The sequence below is a fragment of the Schistocerca serialis genome, unplaced genomic scaffold (assembly GCF_023864345.2).
Source record: "Schistocerca serialis cubense isolate TAMUIC-IGC-003099 unplaced genomic scaffold, iqSchSeri2.2 HiC_scaffold_1362, whole genome shotgun sequence".
Lineage (NCBI taxonomy): Eukaryota > Metazoa > Arthropoda > Insecta > Orthoptera > Acrididae > Schistocerca > Schistocerca serialis.
Genome location: NW_026047583.1, coordinates 52223368 through 52237892, shown reverse-complemented (window position 1 = coordinate 52237892; position 14525 = coordinate 52223368). Strand labels below are relative to the sequence as shown.

Below are 14525 nucleotides of genomic sequence, written 5' to 3'. Positions count from 1 at the left end.
TACATAGGATCTCGGGCTGAAGAGGTGGAGCAGAAACTGACATTAGTTTTGTTGAAGAGGGAGTACTGGAACACAGCACAATTTCTTGCAAAATGAAGCCAAATTTATTGATAAACTCTTAATTAATTGCCAAGCTCACTAATGTGATCATTTTACGACAGGTACTTACTGCTTGGAGTATATGTGACTTTTCAGGCTTGCCTGATAGATCTGTTGCAAAAACACTTTGGGTTCCCCACCAGATAACATTATGCAAGTCCCTCCCTCAATATTTCAGTGACACAACGTTTTGGCATCTACAGGTGGTGGTGATTTCCACCATCACTGCTGCAAGATGCAACTGGCAATTTCCACATGACAGCTTTGAAATTTATCATGTGGATGACTATGACCATCATATTTAGAATTCAGAGGATTTCATAGAATACCTGAAGATGCTTAAACTAGAACTTTCAGATCTTTTAGTTAGCTCAAATGTTATATCATTACTTACAAAAGTGCCCCTGCAGCCCTCATTAGAGGTTATTAGCAGCAAGTTTGAGAAAGAAATTGTGATGCTGTTTAAACATGTGCATACCTCATCCTATTTCTTATGTAACACCAACTACTTTAATCAAGTGGACAGTGTTCCCATGGGAGATCCTCTATTTCCCTTAGTAAATATCCAACATTCCTCCTTCTGGCAGAATGCTGAAGAGACATTTGTGGTGTGGCCCACATAATACAGACACTACCTATGTCCCTGCAGCATTTGCACTCGCTCCATCTGAATATTCAGTTCACTGTGGAAGTACAAAAAGATAGCAGCTTACCATTCCTGGATGTCACGGTTAGAAGAAAAGCTGACATAGCACTGGGGCTTAGTCTCTACTGCAAACTGATACACGCAGAGTTATATTTGAGGTCCAAAAGTTGCCGTCACCCTGCACAATGTGGTAGTGTCTTACACTCCCTGGCACATAGAGCACACGTGATTTCAGATACCGACAGTCTGCCTGGTGAACTGTAACACCTAAGAACAGTGTTCCAGCAGAATGTTTATTCTTGTAAACAGATTTGCAATGTGTTCTGAGCAAAGCAAGTTCAGTGTAGGGATGTAAATGAAGATACTTAGACAAGCACTGCAAATGGCTTTCTTGCCATATTTCAGTGGCATGTTTTCAAAATTAAAAGAATCGCTAAGAGAAACAGAATCAAGTGTGTTTTTCGTCTACCAGCAAAACTAAGGAATCGTTTGTGTTCAGTTAAAGACAATTTTGACCTTAGAAAACACAGATCATATATAAGATCTGATGCCATTATGGGAAACCTTATATAGGGCAGACACCTCACATTGTGCAAGAACACTGTGTTCAACAGCGCTGACAAAAATGCCACCCAGTAAATTAATGGTAGCAGAGCACTGCCTGAATACAGGGCACCACACGTTTCCCAAGAGGACTGAAATTGTATCCTCAGCATCATCACTCTAGGACTGTGTTTTTAAGAATGAGGCATGTATCCATACGGTGGGCAATCTTACCAACAGGAATATGGAATTTTGACTAAGCACTGCCCAGAATCCAGCACTGACTGCCATGAAATTAAAACAGTAGAAACCAGATCCTCCGATGTATGACCTGATGCAGTACCTTGCAGAGAGTTAATTCAGCTCTTAACCACACGAGTGTCCAGAAGTGCAGTCATTGCCCACAACACATAAGCAGAAGGCTACTATGAATGGCATTTCCATCCAACTGGGAGTGCCTGTCCACACATTCGTACTCCTGCTTCTAGCCTGACAAATTTCAATTCTGCTGTGCGAATATCACCAGCCACATCTTGCAGCAGTGATGACAGGACCCACCACTACCTGAAGATGACGAACAGTTGTGTTGGTGAAATATTGTGAGGCTTGGACAAAGTTATTCAGTGGCAAATCTGAGAAGATTTGTATACACTATTTTTCTGTGACGCAGGTAATGTGCAGCAAAATGTGATAACTTTCTGCATTTTCCTTTTTGTACATTTCAAAATACCCCAAAAATTGGTGAGAAACACTGAACATATGACATAACCAGATGACACACCCCACAGCATGTGCAGCAGTCGGGGTTGAGTGTAAATGAATGATTGAGCAGTGCAATACTTTCATTTGAGTAAACAGAGCAAATTTCGAAAACATTTTGTAAATATGATCTGTTGTAAATGTAGATGTTAAAAATTATTGTCCCTGCTGTAATCAAGCAAAAGCAGTTCTGATTTTGTGTTTATTGCTTCTGTCCCTTCTCTTGTTAGTAAAGAAAACATAGGTCATTTAATGGCGATGATGCTATTCTGAAGTTTATACTCATCTACTTGTTATGCAATATGGTAGGTTTTCATTGTACTGTACTTTGCAAGAAATCAAGGAAACTGCAAGACCGGTAAATAAAATAATAAACTTCTATATATAAAAATAAAGATGAGGTGACTTACCGAACGAAAGCGCTGGCAGGTCGATAGACACACAAACAAACACAAACATACACACAAAATTCAAGCTTTCGCAACAAACTGTTGCCTCATCAGGAAAGAGGGAAGGAGAGGGGAAGACGAAAGGAAGTGGGTTTTAAGGGAGAGGGTAAGGAGTCATTCCAATCCCGGGAGTGGAAAGACTTACCTTAAGGGGAAAAAAGGACAGGTATACACTCGCACACACGCACATACCCATCCACACATAAAGACACAAGCAGACATATATATATCTGCTTGTGTCTGTATGTGTGGATGGATATGTGCGTGTGTGCGAGTGTATACCTGTCCTTTTTCCCCCTAAGGTAAGTCTTTCCGCTCCCGGGATTGGAATTTTACTATCATTACTTTTTTTTTTTTTTTTTTTTTTTTTTTTTTTTTTTTTTTTTTTTTTTTTTTTTTTACTTGTACCACACATATTCCACACGGTTCATGCTCACTCCTTCAATGATACTGCCCATCCTTCTCTAGTGTGTGAGTTGTCCCTGCTTTCCTGCGTGTTTGTTGGTTTAAACACCCTTGTTTCAAAAGAGAGTGACAGCTTAGATACAGTCTTGTCAACATTTTGTATTTTTATTTAGCAATTATTGTTTGAGCCTTATAGGTGAATGTCACAAGATATTGTCAACCACTGCATTCACTAGATGGGAATGGGGTTCATGGGGTTCATTTTTTAAGTTGCTGTTATCTTTTTCATCCTATCTTGGACTAGCTTTTCCATACTCCCACTCTATTTTACGTAGCCAAACAGTTATCCGCCCTTGCAAACTTGCTCCTTTACTACCAAGTCAACTAATACTGGGCAGCATAACAGAAGTTCCAATATCCAGTCTTTCACCACAATTCACCTACACACACTTTTCACTCACTGATTTTCTTTTTTCAATGTCATAAATATTTTGCTTTCACAGGCTGCTGTGCTTTGAACATAAAATTGTAGGAACATCTGCCTCACATGTCTTTTTTTTTTTTTTAATTAAAGAATATGTTCCTTGCTTACTCCTATTTGCTTCTGATACATTTCCATTCTCACTTTTATTTTGTTTTGATCCATTTCTTTTTTCTTTGATAGACAAGTCAAACAACAATGGCAATATGTTGCAGCCCCCTGTGTTTCACCCTACTTACTATGAACTTACTTTTCTTAGCTTCCAATTTTATTAGTCATTTGGTTTTTAAGATACTTAAATTAATTGTTTGACCCTGTATTTTTATATCTTATTTTACCTTCAGTTGATAAAGGATTTCTGGTATGCTCACAAAGAGAGAGCTGATTCTTCCCACCCCTCACCCCCCTTACCATGTCCTGAAACAAACTTATCGCCAAGTCTTAGTCTAGTCATCAATTTAAAAGTGTCAGTTGTTGGTCCCATTGTCTAATAATTTGTACATTTATACACATGAAGTTCCAATTTTTATTTGGAACATATAGACTCTGATAATCATGAATCACAGTTGAAATGGCTCTGGGCACTATGGGACTTAACATCTGAGCCAAGGCAGGATTCAAACCTGCGACCGTAGCAGTCGCGCAGTTCTGGACTGAAGCACCTAGAACCGCTCGGCAACGGTGGCTGGCGAATCATAGTTACCATCACATGGACAGAAATACTGTGTTAACTTTAATACAACACAGGGACATAGCCAAAAATGTCTTTACATAATTTCCAGTTCTGATTACTTTCCTTTAATTTAATCTCACAAATAGGTTAGTGTAACATGATGCTGACAGAGGCAAATTATATATACTCACAAATTATTTAGCTAGAGGTATCTGGTTTGTATGTCTGGGAGGGAGGAGGGTGCAAGCTGAAAACTTCAAGAAAAGATTACTCATTTCATACCTGCTGGATTTAACTGCAGTTTATCTCTTCCATATACCAACCACATACCTAATGTGCATGCCAAACAGTTTGAAAGTATTATTCTATACTCAGCATTTGGAAATATCAGTTCCTTCATGAGAGAGGAAAGAGGGATAAGTTTCTGAAGGTCTCAAAGGTCACTCGGACTCCGTGACTAATGTGAGGACAAGAGGAACGAATGTGTCTATAAGAAGTTTTGGAATTTCACCTCCTGAAGGTAAAATACTGATCACTCTGTCAGTCTTCTAGTAATTTTATGGTTTCCTCGCATGAATTTTCACTTGGACATGATTATTCTATGTTTCATCACTCACCTGAGAGATATCTCTGAATACCCAAAGAGACACACCTCCAAATTGCCATCAGCTGTTATCTGTAAACGGTTGCACGTGCCACAGAAGTGTTCACTCATTGAGGTTATAAATCCCACACGTCCCTTGAAGCCCGGGACATGGTATGCCTGCAAAAAGAAATTGGAAGAAAATAGCTACTGCTGTTGTGTAAATACTATAAATGTGTTGCTCACCAAGTGGAGGAAGGAGAAAATGTGCATTAAGGGGAGTTTGAACGCCCTATCCTGACAATGTTAAATTTGGTGACTTAACTTCCCCGTATTTCAGGAACAACTGTAGCCATTGACAAGAAACTTTTACAGGACATTAAACTATATGTTCTGAGTCTTACAATAATTGCATTTCAGCCACTGCTTTTGGAAATGCAATTTTTTAATTACACAGTTAAAATTTTGTGTACTTTTTTGTATGTTATTCTAAATAATTTTATTTATGCATAATATTATGTTCTTCTTTTAGTTCAGAAGACTCAGAATACGTATGTTATTACTCCCTGAAAATTTTAATTCGCTACTCGAAGTAGTTTCTGAGATTTAGGGAAAATGCAAGAGAAAATCTAAATTTTCAAGAAGAGTTTTTAAAGTTTTAATAGACTGTAACTCAATATATGCTTAACATTTTATTTTTAGTCACTCAGAAGCACCCTGCACCATACTGTATATCATCCTCTTGACCTTTTTTAAGTTTTTTCTTGTTTTCTTCTTTCTGGACTCCGTAGTGGCCAACTGTGCTGCATACAGTGCTTTACCATTGCAAACCTTGTCCATCCATTCAAATTCTCTGATGCAGTTTGCTCCAGAATTAATTCCCATATGTTGTAGCACTTTCACGCTACCAATGTTGCCATCATTAAAAGCAATAACAGCATGACTGACCCCCACTTTAGTGTCTTCATTACAAGAAAAACATTTTTTGGTCTACATCTACATTTACATCCATACTCCTCAAGCCACCTGACGGTGTAGGCTACCTTGAGTACCTCTATTAGTTCTCCCTTCTATTCCAGTCTCGTATTGTTCGTGGAAAGAAGGATTGTTGGTATGCCTATGTGCGGGCTCTAATCTCTCTCATTTTATTCTCATCGTCTCTTCGCGAGATATACGTAGGAGGGAGCAATATACTGCTTGACTCCTCGGTGAAGGTATGTTCTCGAAACTTCAACAAAAGCCCGTACAGAGCTACTGAGCGTCTCTCCCGCAGAGTCTTCCACTGGAGTTTATCTAACATCTCCGTAATGCTTTCATGATTACTAAATGATCCTATAACGAAGCATGCTGCTCCTTGTTGGATCTTCTCTATCTCTTCTATCAACCCTATCTGGTACGGATCCCACACTGCTGAGCAGTATTCAAACAGTGAGCGAACAAGTGTACTGTAACCTAATTCCTTTGTTTTCGGATTGCATTTCCTTAGGATTCTTCCAATGAACCTCAGTCTGGCATCTGATTTACCGACGATCAACTTTATATGATCATTCCATTTTAAATCACTCCTAATGCATACTCCCAGATAATTTATGGAATTAACTGCTTCCAATTGCTGACCTGTTATATTGTAGCTAAATGATATGGGATCTTTCTTTCTATGTATTCGCAGCACATTACACTTGTCTACATTGAGATTCAATTGCCATTCCCTGCACCATGCATCAATTCGCTGCAGATCATCCTGCATTTCAGTACAATTTACCATTGTTGCAACCTCTTGATATACCACAGCATCATCCGCAAAAAGCCTCAGTGAACTTCCGATTTCATTCACAACGTCATTTATGTATATTGTGAATAGCAACAGTCCTACGACACTCCCCTGCAGTACACCTGAAATTACTCTTACTTCGGAAGACTTCTCTCCATTGAGAATGACATGCTGCATTCTGTTATCTAGCAACTCTTCAATCCAATCACATAATTGGTCTGACAGTCCATATGCTCTTAAATTGTTCATTAAACGATTGTGGGGAACTGTATCGAATGCCTTGCGGAAGTCAAGAAACACAGCATCTACCTGGGAACCCGTGTCTAAGGCCCTCTGAGTCTCGTGGACGAATAGCGCGAGCTGGGTTTCACACGATCGTCTTTTTCGAAACCCATGCTGATTCCTACAGAGTAGATTTCTAGTTTACAGAAAAGTCATAATACTCGAACATAATACATGTTCTAAAATTCTACAACTGATCGACGTTAGAGATATAGGTCTATAGTTCTGCACATATGTTCGACATCCCTTCTTGAAAACGGGGATGACCTGTGCCCTTTTCCAATTCTTTGGAACGCTACGATCTTGTAGAGGCCTACGGTACACTGCTGCAATAATGGGGGCAAGTTCCTTCGCATACTCTGTGTAATATTGAACTGGTATCCCATCAGGTCCAGCGGCCTTTCCTCTTTTGAGTGATTTTAATTGTTTCTCTATCCCTCTGTCATCTATTTCAATATCTACCATTTTGTCATCTGTGCGACAATCTAGAGAAGGAACTACAGTGCAGTCTTCCTCTGTGAAACAGCTTTGGAAAAAGACATTTAGTATTTCGGCCTTTAGTCCATCATCCTCTGTTTCAGTACCTTTTTGGTCACAGAGTGTCTGGACATTTTGTTCTGATTCACCTACCGCTTTGACATAGGAGCAAAATTTCTTAGGATTTTCTGCCAAGTCAGTACATAGAACTTTACTTTCGAATTCATTTAACGCCTCTCGCATGGCCCTCCTCACATTACATTTCGCTTCGCGTAATTTTTGTTTGTCTGCAAGGTGTTGGCTATGTTTATGTTTGCTGTGAAGTTCCCTTTGCTTCCGCAGCAGTTTTCTAACTTGGTTGTTGTACCACGCTGGCTCTTTTCCATCTCTTACGATCTTGCTTGGCACATACTCATCTGACGCATATTGTACGATGGTTTTGAACTTTGTCCACTGATCCTCAACACTATCTGTACTTAAAACAAAACTTTTGTGTTGAGCCGTCAGGTACTCTGAAATCTGATTTTTGTCACTTTTGCTAACCAGAAAAATCTTCGTACCTTTTTTAATATTTCTATTTACGGCTGAAATCATCGATGCAGTAACCGTTTTATGATCACTGATTCCCTGTTCTGCGTTAACTGTTTCAAATAGTTCAGGTCTGTTTGTCACTAGAAGGTCTAATATGTTATCGCCACGAGTCGGTTCTCTGTTTAACTGCTCAAGGTAGTTTTCAGATAAAGCTCTTAAAAAATTTCACTGGATTCTTTGTCCCTGCCACCCGTTATGAAAGTTTGAGTCTCCCAGTCTATATCTGGCAAATTAAAATCTCCACCCAGAACTATAACATGTTGGGCAAATCTACTCGAAATATTTTCCAAATTATCCTTCAGGTGCTCAGCCACAACAGCTGCTGAGCCAGGGGGCCTATAGAGACATCCCATTACCATGTCTGAGCCTGCTTTAACCGTGACCTTCACCCAAATTATTTCACATTTCGGATCTCCGTCAATTTCCTTCGATACTATTGCACTTCTTATTGCTTTAAACATGCCTCCCCCTTCACTGTCCAGCCTGTCTCTGCGGTATACACTCCAATCTGAGTTTAGAATTTCATTACTGTTTACATCTGGTTTCAGCCAACTTTCTGTCCCTAGTACTATGTGGGCATTGTGACCGCTTATTAATGAGAGCAGTTCTGGGACCTTTCTATAGACGCTCCTGCAGTTTACTATTAGCACATTAATATTGTTATTCCCTGTTGCATTTTGTCTACTCTTACCTTGCCGCATCTCAGGAGGTGTCTTGTCGGGCCTAGGGAGGGAATTCTCTAACCTAAAAAACCCACATGTGCACTCCACATATACTCCGCTACCCTTGTAGCCACTTCCTGCATGTAGTGCATGCATGACCTATTCAGGGGGACCCTACATTTCTCCACCCGATAGCGGAGGTCGAGAAATTTGCACCCCAGATCTCCGTAGAATCGTCTGAGTCCCTGGTTTAAGCCTTCCACTCGGCTCCAAACCAGAGGATCACTATCGGTTCTGGGAACGATACTACAAATAGCTAGCTCAGATTCCACCCCGCGAGGCTTTCCGCCTTCACCAACTCCGCTAACCGCCTGAACGAACTGAGGATGACCTCTGAACCCAGACGGCAGGAGTCATTGGTGCCGACATGAGCAACAATTTGCAGTCGGGTGCACCCAGTGCTCTCTATCACTGCCGGCGCGGTCTCCTCCACATCTCGGATGAGACCCCCGGCAAGCAGACAGAGTGAACACTGACCTTCTTCCCCGACCTTTCCGCCATTTCCCTAAGCGGCTCCATCACCCGCCTAACGTTGGAGCTCCCAATAACTAATAAACCCCTCCCCCCATGTGCCTGCTCGGACCTTGCTGAAGGAGTGGCCACATGTCCACTCACAGGCAGAACGGGCGATGCCACACGGCCAGCCTCCACACTGACCCTCCACCTTGTGCGCCGCGAATGCCGCTGAACCCGCCACTCCCCTTGGGAAGAGGGTGGCACAACCGCGCCCGGTATCCGCAAAGATGTGTCGACAGCAGGGTCAGTGGGTGAAGCATGTAACACCTGGGGTGTACCATGCAACGCACCAGACTCACCTCTGCCTGAAGACGGCTAACCGCGGCCATCAACACGTTCAGCTGTTTGCGAACAGTGGCCAGCTCCTCCTGTGTCCGTACACAGCAGTCTCACATCCTATCCATCTTAAGAAATCAATTTACTGTAGAGAGTTAATCAACTTATAACTAGACTGCTAATTCACTAAAGGCGGCTGATAGTTGACTAAACTGTGGTTACTAGACACTTCCTGTAGAAAACAATGAAAATAGCACTACCTGTCTCTGGACTGTATTGAAAACAAACACTAGCACTACTGGTACTATGGCTGACTAAACGGACTTTCTCTGACTGTATTCAAAACAAACACAAAATCTATGGAACACTATTACTAGCACTCGACAATTAAAGCTTCCTAAAAGCAAAAACACACGGAAGAAGAAGTTACAAGTAAGAAAAATAGAGTTAATACTTAAATCAGCATAGTTCGCTGCACAGCAGACGTGACGCAGACAGCAGTTACGACGACACTGACGCTATAAGATTATTGAACGACTCATTGGGATTTTGAGTCTGACAATGCAGACACTTCTTCAATAATTCAGGATTGCCAGGTCTCTGTAAACAGGTTTTATGATATCCACAACTGCTGCTGGGATATAATGTTTATGGCTGTATGACCTGTTTGAGTACTGGGCATTGCGGTAATTGCACCATGAACCAGATCCAGGAGGGCATGACCAACACATTCCAGTTCTGTGATAAGCTTCTCACCATAAGGCTGAGTGGCTACTACACTGTTATATGCATTTGAGTCTGCACAACCTAAGAACTTAGTGTAACACACTCCCCTTTAGTTTACAGATCGATTATAAATTTCAACAGCTGCACAGGCCTCCGTACGACTAGTTGTCCTTCATAATTTCTGTCACAGATATGCCCTTCTTCATTCCCTGATTTATACTTATAAGAATGTTTGGTTAAAATCTGGAAATCTATTAGCTTTCCAGTATCCACCACTGGTCACTGTAGCAACAGAATTCTTAGAACTTCAGCTGCGCTTCTACCAAGTGCCCCAAAAGCTACTGATATGTCAATCATACCATCGTTTATTTCAGCAGCTTCATTTGCAGCACCCTTAATTGACTCACATGCAGTGGATTTCACAGCAGCTCCAATAAATCCTGCATACTTGTCCATTTTACAAAGTGGGCGTGGCATATACATCACGACACACATTGTTTCTGCTGCAGTGTGTCCTTTGCCAATAGCTCTCAATCCATAAAACCACCTAACATTTATTTCAAAATAATTATCTTTACACTTATCAGAACTCCAAAATGAATGAGTATATTTACAACTGGCAGAATTAATGATAAGTTTCCTGGCTAGTCCATTTGATACCTCAATGTCTTCATGTAAACTAACTGGCCCTCCACATACATACAGCACACACAATCACATAACACCCCTGTTACGATGTGTAGATGTATCAGAATATAACCTAACCTACCATTTACATGAGTTTTGTTTTGAGATAACTGTGTTATCACTATGTTTTATTTTAATCTTCGAAGCACTAATGGGTGTTTCTCTAGATACTCATGAGTTTGCGAGTATTTCATTGTCTGTAACTTCACACACCACATGCTGAACACAATGTTTCTCTTTATTCAAAAATTTATTACCATGAAACCCACATTTCTTAAAAACACTTCATTTTGGAGTCATACTTTTTGAGAGATTTACCAGTCTATTCGTCACTATTCCTCAGAAAAATGTTAACACTTCGATGTACAAAGCATGTTTATACTATGAAAAGATACGATACTATTTTTGACAGTGCTACCAATACAAACACATAATTTAACCTTTATAACACAGCAATCCACAGCTTTCTACAGGGTGGTCCATTGATAGTGACCGGGCCAAATATCTCACATAATAAGCATCAAATGAAAAAACTACAAAGAACGAAATTCGTCTAGCTTGAAGGGAGAAACCAGATGGCGCTATGGTTGGCCTGGTAGATGGCACTGCCATGGGTCAAACTCATATCAACTGCATTTTTTTAAAATAGGAACCCCCATTTTTATTACATATTCATGTAGTACATAAAGAAATATGAATGTTTTAGCTGGACCACTTTTTTCGCTTTGTGATAGATGGGGCTGTAATAGTCAAAAATGGTTCAAATGGCTCTGAGCACTATGGGACTTAACTTCTGAGGTCATCAGTCCCCTAGAACTTAGAACTACTTAAATCTAACTAACCTAAGGACATCACACACATCCATGCCCGAGGCAGGATCGAACCTGCGACCGTAGCGGTCGCGCGTTTCCAGACTGTAGCGCCTAGCACTGCTCGGCCACTCCAGCCAGCTGCTGTAATAGTCACAAACATATAAGTATGTGGTATCACATAACATTCCGCCAGTGCGGACGGTATTTGCTTCGTGATACATTACCTGTGTTAAAATGGACCATTTACCAATTGCGGGAAAGGTCGATATCGTGTTGATGTATGGCTATTGTGATCAAAATGCCCAAGGGGCGTGTGCTATGTATGCTGCTTGGTATCCTGGACGATATCATTGAAGTGTCCAGACCATTCGCCGGATAGTTACATTATTTAAGGAAACAGGAAGTGTCCAGCCACATGTGAAACATCAACCACGACCTGCAACAAATGATGATGCCCTAGTAGGTGTTTTAGCTGCTGGGGCAGCTAATCCACACATCAGTAGCAGACAAAAAGCGTGAGAATTGGGAATCTCAAAAACGTCGGTGTTTAGAATGCTACATCAACATCGATTGCACCCGTACCATATTTCTATGCACCAGGAATTGCATGGCGATGACTTTAAACGTCATGTACAGTTCTGCCACTGGGCACAAGAGAAATTACAGGACGATGAAAGATTTTTTGCATGCATTCTATTTAGCGATGAGGCATCATTCACCAACAGCGGTAACCTAAACCGCCATAATATGCACTATTGGGCAACGGAAAATCTATGATGGCAGCAACAAGTGGAACAGCAGCGACCTAGGCAGGTTAATGTATGGTGTGGCATTAAGGGAGGAAGGATAATTGGCCCCCATTTTATCGATGGCAATCTAAATGGTGCAATGTATGCTGATTTCCTGCATAATGTTCTACCAATGTTACTACTAGATGTTTCACTGCATGACAGAATGGCGATGTACTTCCAACATGATGGATGTCCGGCAAATAGTTTGCGTGCGGTTGAAGCAGTATTGAATAGCATATTTCATGACAGGTGGATTGGTTGTCAAAGCACCATACCATGGCCCGCACGTTCACCGGATCCGACGTCCCCGGATTTCTTTCTGTGGGGAAAGTTGAAGGATATTTGCTATCGTGATCCACCGACAATGCCTAACAACATGCGTCAGTGCATTGTCAATGCATGTGCGAACATTACGGAAGGCGAACTACTCACTGTTGAGAGGAATGTCGTTACACGTATTGCCAAAGGCATTGAGGTTGACAGACATCATTTTGAGCATTTATTGCATTAATGTGGTATTCACAGGTAATCACGCCGTAACAGCATGCGTTCTCAGAAATGATAAGTTCACAAAGGTACATGTATCACATATGGAACAACCAAAATAAAATGTTCAAATGTACCTACGTTCTGTATTTTAATTTAAAAAACCTTCCTGTTACCAACTGTTCGTCTAAAATTATGAGACATATGTTTGTGACTATTACAGCGCCATCTATCACAAAGCGAAAAAAGTGGTCCAACTAAAACATTCACATTTCTTTACGTATTACATGAATATGCAATAAAAAATGGGGTTCCTATTTAAAAAAACACAGTTGATATCAGTTTGAGCTATGGCAGCGCCTTATAGCAGGCCAACCATTGCGCCAGCTGGTTTCCCCCTTCGAGCTAGACAAATTTCGTTCTTTGTAGTTTTTTCGTTTGACACTTATTTCGTGAGATATTTGGCCCGGTCACAATCAATGGACTACCCTGTATATAAAAAATTACAGATTTTATTAGGTCTTGAAGTAATGCGTGTAAAAATTTTAACATTTTCAACTAGTGTAGATTATATTTTAGAAAATAAAATAAAATACTTCCCACGCAAGTTTATAAGTAATATACATATCATTTTATTTGGAAAATTGCAAATTTTATAATCAGGTAAAAACCCGAAAAAGTGAAAAAGAATGTTTTCCGCTTCTAACTCCCCTTAAAGTTATGGAAATGTGCAAGCTTTCGGAGCCAGTGGCTTCTTCTTCTGGCAGAAACAATAAGGGGATGGAAAAGGGAAGAAAGAAAAGGATTGTCAAGGTTTAGGAAATGGGAAGAGTTGTAGAAAAGCTGCAGAGAAACCCAGGCCAGGACAGACTTACTGAATGGGATGAGAAATATGTAACTAAACCAGTCCATCTCTCATACCACCAGCAGATGTGAAGTATTATTGTGATTGGTAGTAAGTCATAAACATTAAATTATTTTCAATGTATGTTCATATGTAATACTGCACGTACCTTTGAGGTATCATTGGGCCCATTGGGCAGAGGATCAAAATTAGGCCACTGCTTTCTAATTATTTGGACCATTTCACTAAATGAGACCATCTTCCCATCATTCCATTTGTTGCCGCTGAAAGGCATGTACTCGATAAATCTTACATCAACATTTTTCTCTTTTGTTAACTCCACAAAACTGCGCACTTCATCTTCATTAAAACCTCGCATTACAACACAATTTATCTGTTGAAGAAAGACACCATTAAAAACTTGGTATCAGATAAAGCATGGTTTAAACAGAGTTTGAAAGACTTTTTGATAGGTAACTCATCCTACTCAATAGATGAATATCTTAACAGTGGCTGTTAGGCCAGCTTAAATAAGAATGTCTGTTAGATTTCAGTTCTGAGAGCACTTTGTCATAACAGTCAAGATTATGTACTTTTTGTTTGATAAATTTATTAATAGTGCATAACAATGTTTCAGTCTGACAGCGTATCAATTCTGAAAATATTAGCTGTTCCAGTTTGTATTGTATTCACCTAGTTTGACAATCTCCTGACAAATGATCAGGGTATTCAAATTTTTTATATTTTTTATGTTATACTTTCTGGCATGTTACTCACCCATGAGAATCGTCTCATGTTTTGGGTCTTGGAACAAAAGCTGAATCTAATCTAATCTAACCTACAAAATAATGGTTCTACAAGTCTGTTGTTATATTTGTATACCTCACTGATTCTGTTATATTAATC

General features: G+C 40.2%; 1 protein-coding gene across 3 annotated transcripts in view; it reads right to left on the bottom strand.

The window, feature by feature from the left end:
* LOC126440353 (molybdenum cofactor biosynthesis protein 1-like) overlaps window positions 1–14525 on the bottom strand; it is a 346021-nt gene that overhangs the window by 205985 nt on the left and 125511 nt on the right. For 2 of the 3 annotated variants that reach the window (XM_050090641.1, XM_050090643.1), the window contains 2 exons: window positions 13789–14013; window positions 4673–4818 (listed from right to left, as the gene is read on the bottom strand). The exons of the other annotated variant lie outside the window; for it this stretch is intronic. In XM_050090641.1, coding sequence (XP_049946598.1) covers window positions 4673–4818; window positions 13789–14013 — 371 coding nt within the window. The remainder of the gene's footprint in view (window positions 1–4672; window positions 4819–13788; window positions 14014–14525) is intronic. 3 annotated transcript variants of the gene reach the window in all.